Here is a 12,314-nt window from a genome sequence, read left to right as displayed (position 1 = left end):
GCGCCCCCTCTGCATCCACATACTCTGCGCCCCCTCTGCATCCACGCACTCTCTGCATCCACACACTCTGCGCCCCCTCTGCATCCACGCACTCTGCGCCCCCTCTGCATCCACGCACTCTGCGCCCCCTCTGCATCCACGCACTCTGCGCCCCCTCTGCATCCACGCACTCTCTGCATCCACGCACTCTGCGCCCCCTCTGCATCCACGCACACTGCGCCCCCTCTGCATCCACGCACACTGCGCCCCCTCTGCATCCACGCACTCTGCGCCCCCTCTGCATACACGCACTCTGCGCCCCCTCTGCATACACGCACTCTGCGCCCCCTCTGCATACACGCTCTTTTCCATCCCTCTATCGCGCTGGGGAATCCATTGTTGTTGTATCCCATAGGGGTTTGAGACCACCTCTTCTGTTTGTTCCTCTGGCTGCCTATTTCATCCCACACGTGGATAGCGCGGATCCCCCACAATCTATTTTCTGATTACTTCCATACATGTCCGTCTCTCTCTGATTCGCAGCCCGTTTGTGTCTGTTCTGGGCATGCGCAGAGTGATTCTGTGTACCATACGCTCACAATCAACAGATACGTGCCTTGATGAATCACTGTATGCAAAAAAAAGTCAAACATAAAAGAAGTAATAATCAAACATCCATCCACTGCCAATTAAACAACTGTTAACAGTACAACAATTTATATAGAAATGTATTATATTAATTACATAAATAAATAATATTTCAATGAGTACTCTGCATTCAATGCATTTTTATAGTATATCTTAGTTGCATATAGTCGTTATGTGATAGTTAGTGGCTCCCATACGTGTCCTTTTTTTCCAAAGACTATGGCGTGTCCACCATCATCGTCAGCCAGCACTTACACCAACCCTGTAGTGGGTGTAAATTAGAGATGCTCATTGACCCCCATGAACTGGTTTTGGTTTTGGCTTTGGATCTGGATTAGCTTTGGGTCTTGATTTTGGATTTTTTAGAAAAAATCCTAAAATATGCTAAAATCACATAATTTTTCTCTTTTGTTGTTCCTACATTATTATTAACCTCAATAACACTAATTTTAAGTCATCTTCAGTCAATTTTGACCACCTCACAGATCACAATATTATTTGCATACACTTTCGGACAAATACTGCAGCGACCTGGCTGGATGGGAAGCGACAGAGCAATGTCACAAACACACGGCAGTTCCTAGCACATCTAGGAAACATTGGCACACAGCAGTGGCAGAAAAGAAAAATGGTGCAAGTTGGAATTGTCCTTGGGCCCTCCCTACCCCCCCCCCCCCCCCCCCCACCGTTATGATGGATCTTCAAAAAGAATCCAAGTATCGCGAGATCCAAGATCCGATGACATTTTGCCTCGTTTTCAAATCCGAAAAAGCGCAAAAGTACCGAATCAACTCGGCTTGGTACTCGGATCTGCTAATTTTGGGTATGTTCGGTTCTCGGGGAACCGAGCCTGAGCATCTCTAGTGTAAATGATACAGCTGACATCAAGCAGACTTAGATCGAATACAGCACTTGAATCGGCCACATCTGCAGTGGAGCGCCCTAACTGTACATGGGCAACATTAGTCTGCCCCTTCCCTCCCTAGTTCCACCTTCCAGGACGTTGGCAGTCCTAAGCATCAGTCGTGAATTCCATGCAATTACGTTCATTGGCGTAATGTTCTTTCCTGGGCACGGGCAGAGCTATTTCACACAAGATACGCTATGGTAATGGACGTACGTCCAAACATGAATCAAGCTCGCAGTGTTTGTAGCACAGACACATGCCAACACGCAGTACAGCTGAGCACATTAGTGTATCTACCATGCTCTGTTTCTGAAAATGTTCAGTATTTACAGTATGAATGGCTGCTGTCACTTCCCTTTAATTGACTAAAAATAATGACGTGCAATAGCTGCGTTGCAATTGCCAGTTCTCTAGAAAAAAAGGTTGAGCCAGAAGTTGTTGCTCAGAAACTTACAGGAAGGTTATTCTCGGCTATCTCAAGTTATTATCTAAAGAATTCTTTCTTGGGCATTATACCAAATCCTGTGTCTGTAAAGTGAACAGGTGAGCGATCTAATTATTATTGTTACCTGCATTTCACTGTCTCTTTCATCATTTTCCTCTGGTACTCCAGCGATTCGTCAGTAAGACAATGGGATTCTGGTCTGAGAAATACATCAATAGGAAACTGAAAGTATCAATGAAAATATTTTGTTTACTGAAAAACCTTTTCTCCATATGTATCAAAGGAAACAAGAGTAATATTTAGTACAACAGAGGAGGCAAAGGGACTATGTTGAAAAAGTTTGAAGATAATGCTTATAATTAAATTATTGTGTTATTTGTGAGTCTGAAACGTTAAAAGTAAAATATTGTTATTTGATTTTCAGCTCAGCAACCTTTCAGGATGCAGAACACATCGGGGAATTACACCGGCTGTGAGCCTCAAACAATTAACGTTTTCATCCCCATCTTCCTGAGCTTCATCTACTTCTTTGGTTTCATTTTTAACTGTATCAGTTTATGGATATTCTGGTTTCGGGTAAAACACTGGAATTCAACTGTAGTCCTCCAGTTCAACTTGGCCATCTCCGATGCCATCATCACCCCGGCAGCTCCTCTGATCATTATCTACTTTGCATCTGACCACTGGACTTTCGGGACATTTTTCTGCCAGTTTAAGGTCTTCCTGCTCAGTACTCACGAGTATGGAAGTATCTATTTCCTTACTTTAATCAGTATTCACAGATATTTTACTGTTGCTCACAATGTTAAAAGAACTGCCTGGACCAAGAAACCGTTCATCACCAAAATTAGCCTTGCTGTCTGGGGCTGTCTCTGTTTGCAAGGGATTCCATTTTTCTTTGTTCTAAAAACCTCTGAAGTTCACGGAGTGACAAAATGTCTCAGTATTCATCAAACTGAACAGACGGTTTTATTTTTTGTCTGGAACTGGGTGATCCTCTTCTCTGGCCTCCTCATTCCCTTCTCCATTACATTGGTTTGCTACAGTCTCCTAAGTCGATATATTCTCAAGGTGAATCCTATGAACACGCTCAGCAAGGTCATGGTGTCCAAATCCATACAGACCATATTTGTCTCCTTAATCATATTTATAATCTGCTATATTCCCGTACATATCACCAGAACAATAGGAGTCACAATCACTTTGTTCTTTCCAGCGTTGTGCTCTCTACTGGAAAGAGTTGAGGTTGTCTATTATATTACATGGGTGTTGTCAGGAACAAATTGTTGTCTGGATCCCATATTGTACTGTTTTGGCTCGGACAGATTTAAGTACACATTTACAAGCTGGTGTAGTTTTCTGCACAGCCGTAATAAAGATCGGGGAATCACAACAGACAACATTCAAGGAAATCAAGTAGAGTTAGCTTCAGAAGATCGTCACCATGCTCCTCTCCCGACTGTGAGTACGACAGAGATGAAGATGTCCGTGGAAATCAATGTAAAACAGCAACAAGTGAGGGGAACAACATTTCTGTATGGTGCATCTATCAATACTTCTCAATAATGACAATAAGACGTCAAGGTCCACTCAAAAATGGTCAGCTTTTTGGGTATTTTCTTACAGAAATTACTGTTTGTTTTGTAACTAAGTTGCAAATACTTTTCTTTGATTGATTCTATTGTATATTAGGGAGCAGTAAGTTTCAGCTGTTGTCCTCTCAACAAATGGCCAATAATCTGTGACTATATACTGCAGAAAAAGAAACTAGAGACAGTGATGCTTGTATCTAAGAGTCACAGGTGATTACTCTGTAGATAGGAAGAGACATCTTCTTTTTGCTAATCTGGAACATTTCTGAAAAGAGATCTGAAGATTTTTACATGAAAAAATGTGATAATTTTCTTCTACTGCAGGCAATACCCCACCTCTGTCACTATCCCTGTATTGCTCTCTTAGTTATACAAATTTGTGTATGATATACTGTATTTGTGACCAGTACATAACATAAATGTTTAATGCACCAGGAAATGGTTTAAGTTACTGTACTATAGTCCTACCACTATCCATTTTTCAGCCACATCAATGTGTGTAGTATTCTGCACAGCTGTAGGAGAGACCAAAGAAACACAACAGACAACCTCAAGGAAATCAAGTAGAGTCAGCTTCAGAAGATTGTCACCTTGGTCCTCTCCCAAGCAGGAGAGATACAGGGTTATCAGTGTCAACTGGGTGTGAAAAGTGATTTCCATAATAAATCAGTAGGAACAATGGAAGGGAATAATATTTCTGCATGGTATTTCTAATGCCGACTAATCAATCAAGGTGAAAAGACATAAAAGTCAACTCTGAATTGGTCAGGTATATTTTCACACGCAATTACAGCTAATTATAGAACTGTAAATAGTAAATACTTTAAATTTCCTTGCATAGAAAATAAAGAGCTGGAACAACCAGCTCTACCCTTCAATGAACTGAAAATATTTACTGTAAGACGAGAAACTGGAGATTATGGAACGTTAGAGGGTTATGTGTAATTACTCTGTAGACAGGAAGAGAAAGAATAGTTGTATTTCTTTCTTAAGGTCTCTTCAGTTCCCTTTGGAATATTTCTGAGAAAATACCAAAATATTTTTAGACATGTGATAATTTTATTCTAGTCTTGACTATATCACACTTCTGTCATTATACCTTTATTGCTCTTATTTGTAAAATATTGTGTATGATATACAGTGTATCTGTACAAAAATAAATAAATGTTTAATGCGCTAGTTTATGGTTTATGTCAGTGTATTACAATAATGTCACAGTCCACTCTACCGCCATCGCCATGCTACTTCAGAGGGTCACCATCAAAAGTTTTGAAGCCTTAAGCAACCTGACGAGGTAGACTCACCTCACCTCATTCTGGTGACTACAACACAGAACCCATTGTAGACAACAGTATACAGAGCAGAGCTCATTCTCTTTTCATATATATAAAACTGAGCCCATTCCATTGGCTGATATACACAGCAGACCTCCAAACTTATGATTAATGTACATCAAACCTCTAATCTATTGGCTAGTGTTTAGCAAGCCTCTTATCTGGTAGGCAGTGTAGAATATACGTGTAATCTGGTGACAAGTGTATAAAGCAGAATCACAGTCTGGTGGCTTTTTGACTTGAAAGATAAGCAAAGATAGGAAACCAAAGGAAACTCTGCTGTTGCTGTACCTCTGAAACAAAAAAGCTTCATATCCAGTCATAAAACTTTCTGAAACTTCTGAAGTGGAAGAATACTCTGTAGATCTACATTTTCTAAAATATAAAAAGTATTGGTGAGATGCAACTCTCTTAGGCACCCATTGGAACTTTGAACCTGCTAGAAAATGTGAAATAGAGCACAACCTCTCAAGGAAAAATGCTTTAAAGAGAGAAGGGTCACGTCACCAAAATGATACAAGAGTGATCTGCAGCATAGCAGTGCCCAGTGTGCTACATATCTGAGGGCACACAGATACATCCTTCACTATAAGATTATGAAATGGATAAGAAAACAGGGATTCTTAAAACAAGCATGAAATGTATTTGTATGGTACAAGTTATGCCCTAACTTTGATAAATTGCTCCAAATTATTTTTATAGAAGTGTATGAGCATTGGGAAATAAGTAAAGACAGTTATAATAGCAGCAGTTTGTAAATTAATAATTACTTTTTATACAAAAAACAGCTCAGAAATGTACAGAATTAGTGGAAAGGAAAAAATCTAAAGATAGAAAGGAAACAAATGTTTCTGCTGTATGTTTGTTTGTCACTCACCAGACTGTGAGTGCTTCTTCCCGTGTGTTTAGGAACTGTGGCCGTCCACCATCCTGAGGGTCTGCGCATGTGCAGCCCTTTCAAACCTTCTGTTCATGTTCCTTTTAGTTAATTGGCTGATCAGGCAACACTCCCTATTTAAAGCACCTGAGTTCCATACCTCGTTGCCTGATCTTGGAGTCTCATTCCCATGAGCCTCTGAAGGTGTTCCTGTGTTTCCTCGTGTATTCAGCTCTGCTGATTCCTGTGGTTTCCAGACCACTTCAACTCTCCTGTGGTTTCCAGACCACTTCAACTCTCCTGTGTTTCATCGTGACTGTATTAGCTGATTCCTATCCGCTGCCTCCGTGCACTACAGTTATCAACTCACTTCAACTCTCCTGTGTTTCATCGTGACTGTATTAGCTGATTCCTATCCGCTGCCTCCGTGCACCACAGTTATCAACTCACTTCAACTCTCCTGTGTTTCATCGTGACTGTATTAGCTGATTCCTATCCGCTGCCTCCGTGCACCACAGTTATCAACTCACTTCAACTCTCCTGTGTTTCATCGAGACTGCACCTGCTGATTCCTATCCGCTACCTCCGTGTACCTGCAGTGTCCTGCTTGCCGCTACCCTTCAGTTCTATTCGTGTCTGCAGCCAGCTGATCCGCTCTCCGTGCTTCTACAGTGTTCCTGCCTGTGTCAACTCGCCTGTCTGCATCGGATCAACGCCTCGCTGCTTTCATCTCGTCTAGACCATCTCTACACTTCAGTGTTCTCCAGGTGTCCAGTTCTATATACTACTGCTTCCTGAGTATTTTTTCCTATCTCCGCTGGTCTACCTACCTGTGCACTGCACCTACTTGATTTCCGCTTCTACCCTCCTGGGACTTCGCATCCTGCCGGCCTCCAGCCGTTCAGGTATCTCTGCACTCCTGTCTGACAGCCTGCTCCTGAACCACGGTATGCATACTTCTCATTGACTGTGCTGGTGTATTGCATATCTTGCTGGACTGAGTTGTTCTCCTCTCGAGTTTACTATCCGCTGAGACTATTGCCATCAATTGACTGTGTTACCTTTTGCCCGGATAGTTCCTGTGACTTTGTATTATTGTGCAGTGCTGTTCAGTCATTACTATATTGTGCATATCATTGTGGGATCAAGTTCAGGGTGCCCGTGTATACTCTGTATTGCATTTCTCTCCCCGTGCTCCTCCTCACATATATATTCAGTGGTACAACTTGCTAGAGGCAGACCACTGATCCCTGTTTCCCGAGTCATCTGTTTCTAGTATCCTTTCACATAGCAGTGGTACAACTTGCTAACGCAGACCACTGACTTCCCGGAAACCTCCACCTGGATTCCATTCCTTCACATAGACAGCGGTACAACTTGCTAAACGCAGACCGCGACTCTCATCACCTCCTCGTTGCTGCTGGACATTCCTCCTCACTATAGCAGTGGTACAACTTGCTATCCGCAGACCACTGACTACCCTCACTTTTCCTTTGTCCATTCAGTTCCTCGTGTACTACTACCTGTATATTACCAGTGCTGCTAGTCATAGACTTTCCACGAGCATTCTCTACCATCTGCTGTCTCCTGTTCCGTGATCACCCCGCTACCAGAGTACCATATTACCATCTATACTGCTCTGGTAAGTCCATCACCTGGTGATTCCTGGGTAAAGACTCCTAGTGCCAGTGACAATGTTAAGCATCCATATTCTGTCCTGGAGCCGGAATATGGATGTTGGACACAATTTATACTCAGGCACTGAGCAGGTTGTTATAGTTGCCGGTTGGTGATTCCCCGCATGTGTTATCAGTACTGGAGGTTGGTGGTAACATCGGAGATAGGAGTGATGTCATCTCTACCCTGAGGCTGAGCCCAGCTGGGTTCTACTGAGGATTCTAATCGGGAAGTCCACCAATCAGTGTCTGCGGAGTGTTGGAGGCCGACCACTGACTGCTGGTACTGACATCATTTCATTGTATTGGTTAGACTTACCATTCAAAAAGGGTGGGATGGTAAATGATGAAACTCCATTTTGTTTTTAAAAGCTTAATTTGTATATTTTATTCTACTTTTTATTCTACTTTGCAATTCAGCAGATTGTCTGTAAGAAGAAGCTCATTCAAAGGATTTAGAGAGTTTTAGGGACATACTGAGAAGTTTTTTGAGATAATTAAATAGGGGAAAGAAATAGTCATTTCAATGGAAAGATAAGCAGAGCTAGGAAAACATACAATTTACAGAAAGTTGCTCAAGGCTGTTAAAGATTACTCCTACAGATAATCATTAAGGCTAGCAAATATGATCTTTAGTTAAGCTACTACAGATAGCCGCTTAACTAATCATATCATGCCACGATGGCTACATAAACACAAATTTATTAAAAGCTACTATATTCTTCTATGTGTGTTTATTCTCTCATCACACTTGCATGCTGACTACTAGCTGATTTAATTGCCGATTATACTCTGCTGTGCTTTAGAATAAATAAAGATTCACAGGAGATCCCATTCAGGTTTCCTCGGAACCACCAAACCACTACCGCTGATCACGAAGGCCATCGATTCCAGTCCCTCCTGACGTACCATAATGGCAATTACGGATAATTGTCTGGTAAAGTGCACATTTTGGAGATAGAAGCTTAACCAATCATATCATCGCACAACTTTAGAGATCTGCAAAAATAGACACTTATTTGCATTCCTCCAACCAACTTGTATAATAACCACCTGTAATACTTTGTTGTGCTGTGCCTAGGAAGAAAACTTCATGAAAGATATTATTCTAGTCTGGATACAAATGTGTGTTCTACATTTTTTCTAGCATGTCTGTTAATAACTGAATATGCTGTGCCGAAAATAACATGTGGTCTATGTCATCTGGGTCTAAGTCTACTTCTGAACCTGATTTATCTGTCTACGAGTTATGTTGTAAGGTTTCATCCTCCCAGCCCTTTTGTTGCATGACTGTTCTAGCCCATGCTGTTGGTAATTCTTTTCTCCCTCTTGGCTTGCTTTGCTTATATATTTATGTTATTTATCTACTACATATTTTGTATACGCTTTTTCTACTTTTTCTAATCTAAGCTTTGACGATCTAAAACACTCTTTTACCATAACCAGTTGTTCCTCCGCTACCCCAAGCTCAGTTTGAACAGTCACCTGTTGCTGAGTAATTTCATGAAGTGTGTTTCTGTTCCATGCAACTGTACGTACTAGTATTGAAGTTGGTAATTAAATAAGTCTTGCCCAGTACTATACCATGGGCTACTAGTCAGTGGCTTTGCAAGATACTCTACCTCTAGCAATCTATTTTGCAACATTTTAAACATTTTCTACTCCTTTAGAAACAGACCACAAGCTGTATATTGACACCAACAGTAATACAAATAGTACTACCACAATTTCCTCTACAGTCGTAAACATCACATTCAATCAAGTGAATTAAATCAGAAGTTAATTTCTGCCATTATTTTTGTGATTATTATACAACACTGTTTAAGAAAGAATCAACACATAATTGGCAAGAGCAGACAACTGTGTACTACAACAAAGTACTGAACCACTTTTGTGATTACTACAAAGAAAGAGTCACTTTGAAACTGCAATAATGATAGCAACATAGTCCAAAAACAATGCCACAAAATCATTACATGGATACACAAAATCCAAAGTTATTTAACATTTCCTCTTTGAGCAGATTTCACAAAATAATCATGTTCACAGCACAAATTGATGCACAAAGTCTCTTACAGTTACAAAGAGAGAGTCCAATGAATTCCTCACTTTGCAGTCTTTTTAGGCTATTCTCTAGAAATGTACTCAATTGTAATGCAATACTAACTTTAGACAGTAGATGACAGTAGTACTCTAAGTGTAAAATGTGAACGGCATGCTATTTATCACATCATACATGCTGTGGCAATATATACATTAATAATACAATGTTAACAGCAGAATAAATATGTATGTGTAGATATACAGTCAGGTCCATAAATATTGGGACATCGACACAATTCTCATATTTTGGGCTCTATACACCACCACAATGGATTTGAAATGAAACAAGATGTGCTTTAACTGCAGACTTTTAGCTTTAATTTGAGGGTATTTACATCCAAATCAGGTGAACGGTGTAGGAATTACAACGGTTTATATATGTGCCTCCCACTTTTTAAAGGGACAAAAAGTAATGGGACAATCGACTCAAAAGCTATTTCATGTACATGTGTGGGCTATTCCCTCATTATTTCATCATCAATTAAGCAGGTAAAAGGTCTGGAGTTGATTCTAGGTGTGACATTTGCATTTGGAATCTGTTGCTGTCGACTCTCAATATGAGATCCAAAGAGCTGTCACTATCAGTGAAGCAAGCCATCATTAGGCTGAACAATCAAAACAAACAAATCAGAGAGATAGCAAAAATATTAGGTGTGGCCAAATCAACTGTTTGGAACATTCTTAAAAAGAAGGAATGCACCGGAGAGCTCGGCAACACCAAAAGACCCGGAAGACCATGGAAAACAACTGTGGTGGATGACAGAGGAATTTCTTCCCTGGTGAAGAAAAACTCCTTCACAACAGTTGGCCAAATCAAGAACACTCTCCAGGGGGTAGGTATATATGTGTCAAAGTCAACAATCAAGAGAAGACTTCACAAGAGTGAATATAGAAGATGTGCCACAAGATGTAAACCATTGGTGAGCCACAAAAACAGGAAGACCAGATTAGAGTTTGGCAAACAACATCTAAAAAAGCCATTACAGTTCTGGAACAAGATCCTATGGACAGATGAGACAAAGATCAACTTGTACCAGAGTGATGGGAAGAGAAGAGTATGGAGAAGGAAAGGAACTGCTCATGATCCAAAACATACCACCTCATCAGTGAAGCCTGGTGGTGGTAGTGTCATGGCGTGGGCATGTATGGCTGCCAATGGAACTGGTTCAGTTGTATTTATTGATGATGTGACTGCTGACAAAAGCAGCAGGATGAATTCGGGCAATATTATCTGCTCCTATTCAGTCAAATGCTTCAGAACTATTCTTTTCTTTTGTCTTGTTTTTAAACCAGCTGGTATGCCCAGTGAAATTAATGGTAGTAGGATTGTTTGATAGATGGGCATGAGTATGTGGGATACTTACTAATTCATGTCATATTTATTTAAGATGCCAATGTACATGGCCAACTTCAGATATAGCCCTTGACAACATAAATATCACATTACATAATTTGAGAGCAGACATATAGGGCTGTATTGATCCTGACTGCTTTCATTCTTAACCACATTTATGTGCCAACATTTTGTTCATATCCTGTTATGATCAGTCTAAGAGCCTAAATTCACTTCCATTATGTCACTTACCCGATGACAGGAGCAGGTGAGTCTCATCTGTTTTCTTATACACCTCCCAGAGTTGTGGTGCGGTGACCATTGACGTCATCATGCGCCAAATTAATACAGGCTCCGTGTCTCTGTGCCACAGTGTATGGCTCCATCCTTGCACCAGTGTGCCGGTTTCCAGTGCTGCTTTCCTATGTTACAGACCTTGGCTTGTTTCACCATTCTCCTGATTGTGTTTCATACTTTATTTACCAACCAGCCTGCTATACCGTCTTGTCACATCAAATGGCGCATCTGAGGGCAGCGAAACTTCATTGCAGATGTCCCAGGAGGAAGGGGGAAGGGTCCATTAGTCTCTGCGCCTCTATTCTACCGAAGCAAATCTTGGTTGACACTAAGAATCCACAACTTCCAGACGCAGGGAGGTGAGACATTACCTGCACTATATCTTTTTATAAGTTATATTGCTACATCCAATCACTGGTAATACCAAATGCTCTAATTTTTCCTATATACATTTATTTTTCACTAATTTTCTATCCACTCCACCATCTCTCTGGAGCCTTTTTCTTCTTCTGTATTTCTTCTTTCCATCACTCTGAACTGCCTTTCCCATTCTTCTTTTCACTTCTTCTTCTTTCCACTAACTTTATTCTTCCTTCCCACCTCCCTCCCCACTTTCAACTACTTTATATTTTCTCCTGCCTTATATGTCTCTTCTATTGTCCTTAATATACCTTCACAACTCACAAAGCTGTTAAGTATCACTTTTTACTACATGATGGACATGGTGTTGTAGCACATGCACATCTAACCCCCTCTACAGCTATGTGCATTAGTGTGTCTGCTCTATTTCAGAAAATATTCTATATGGTATCAGAATGGCTGCTCTCACTTCCCTTACAGAGACTTATAATACTTTAGACAACATTAGAGTTGTCTATGCCAGTTCTCTAAGAAAAACTAGGAAGACCCAGAGGTTGAGACAACGACACTTACAGGAAGTCTACTGACACTATACCAGATCACATTCTAATTTTAACTTTCATAATGAATATTCCGAATCGTGTGACCGCAAAATGAACACATGAATGATGTGTTCTCTAATTATTACTAGTTGTACTCTAATCTGCATCACACTCTCTCCTTTGTCAGACGTCTTACTCTAGCACTATGAGGGGGGTGGTCT

General features: G+C 40.8%; 1 protein-coding gene across 1 annotated transcript; it reads left to right on the top strand.

Moving 5' to 3' along the window:
• The first annotated feature begins 2,416 nt into the window (after positions 1-2,416).
• Positions 2,417-3,644, top strand: LOC142101716 (P2Y purinoceptor 4-like). The gene has a single exon (XM_075186100.1). It carries the CDS (start codon positions 2,421-2,423, stop codon positions 3,543-3,545), a length of 1,125 nt encoding a protein of 374 aa, XP_075042201.1. The 5' UTR covers positions 2,417-2,420; the 3' UTR covers positions 3,546-3,644.
• Positions 3,645-12,314: the final 8,670 nt, after the last annotated feature.

This window comes from Mixophyes fleayi, chromosome 9, assembly GCF_038048845.1.
Source record: "Mixophyes fleayi isolate aMixFle1 chromosome 9, aMixFle1.hap1, whole genome shotgun sequence".
Classification (NCBI taxonomy): domain Eukaryota; kingdom Metazoa; phylum Chordata; class Amphibia; order Anura; family Limnodynastidae; genus Mixophyes; species Mixophyes fleayi.
This window is presented reverse-complemented; position numbering and strand designations above follow the sequence as displayed.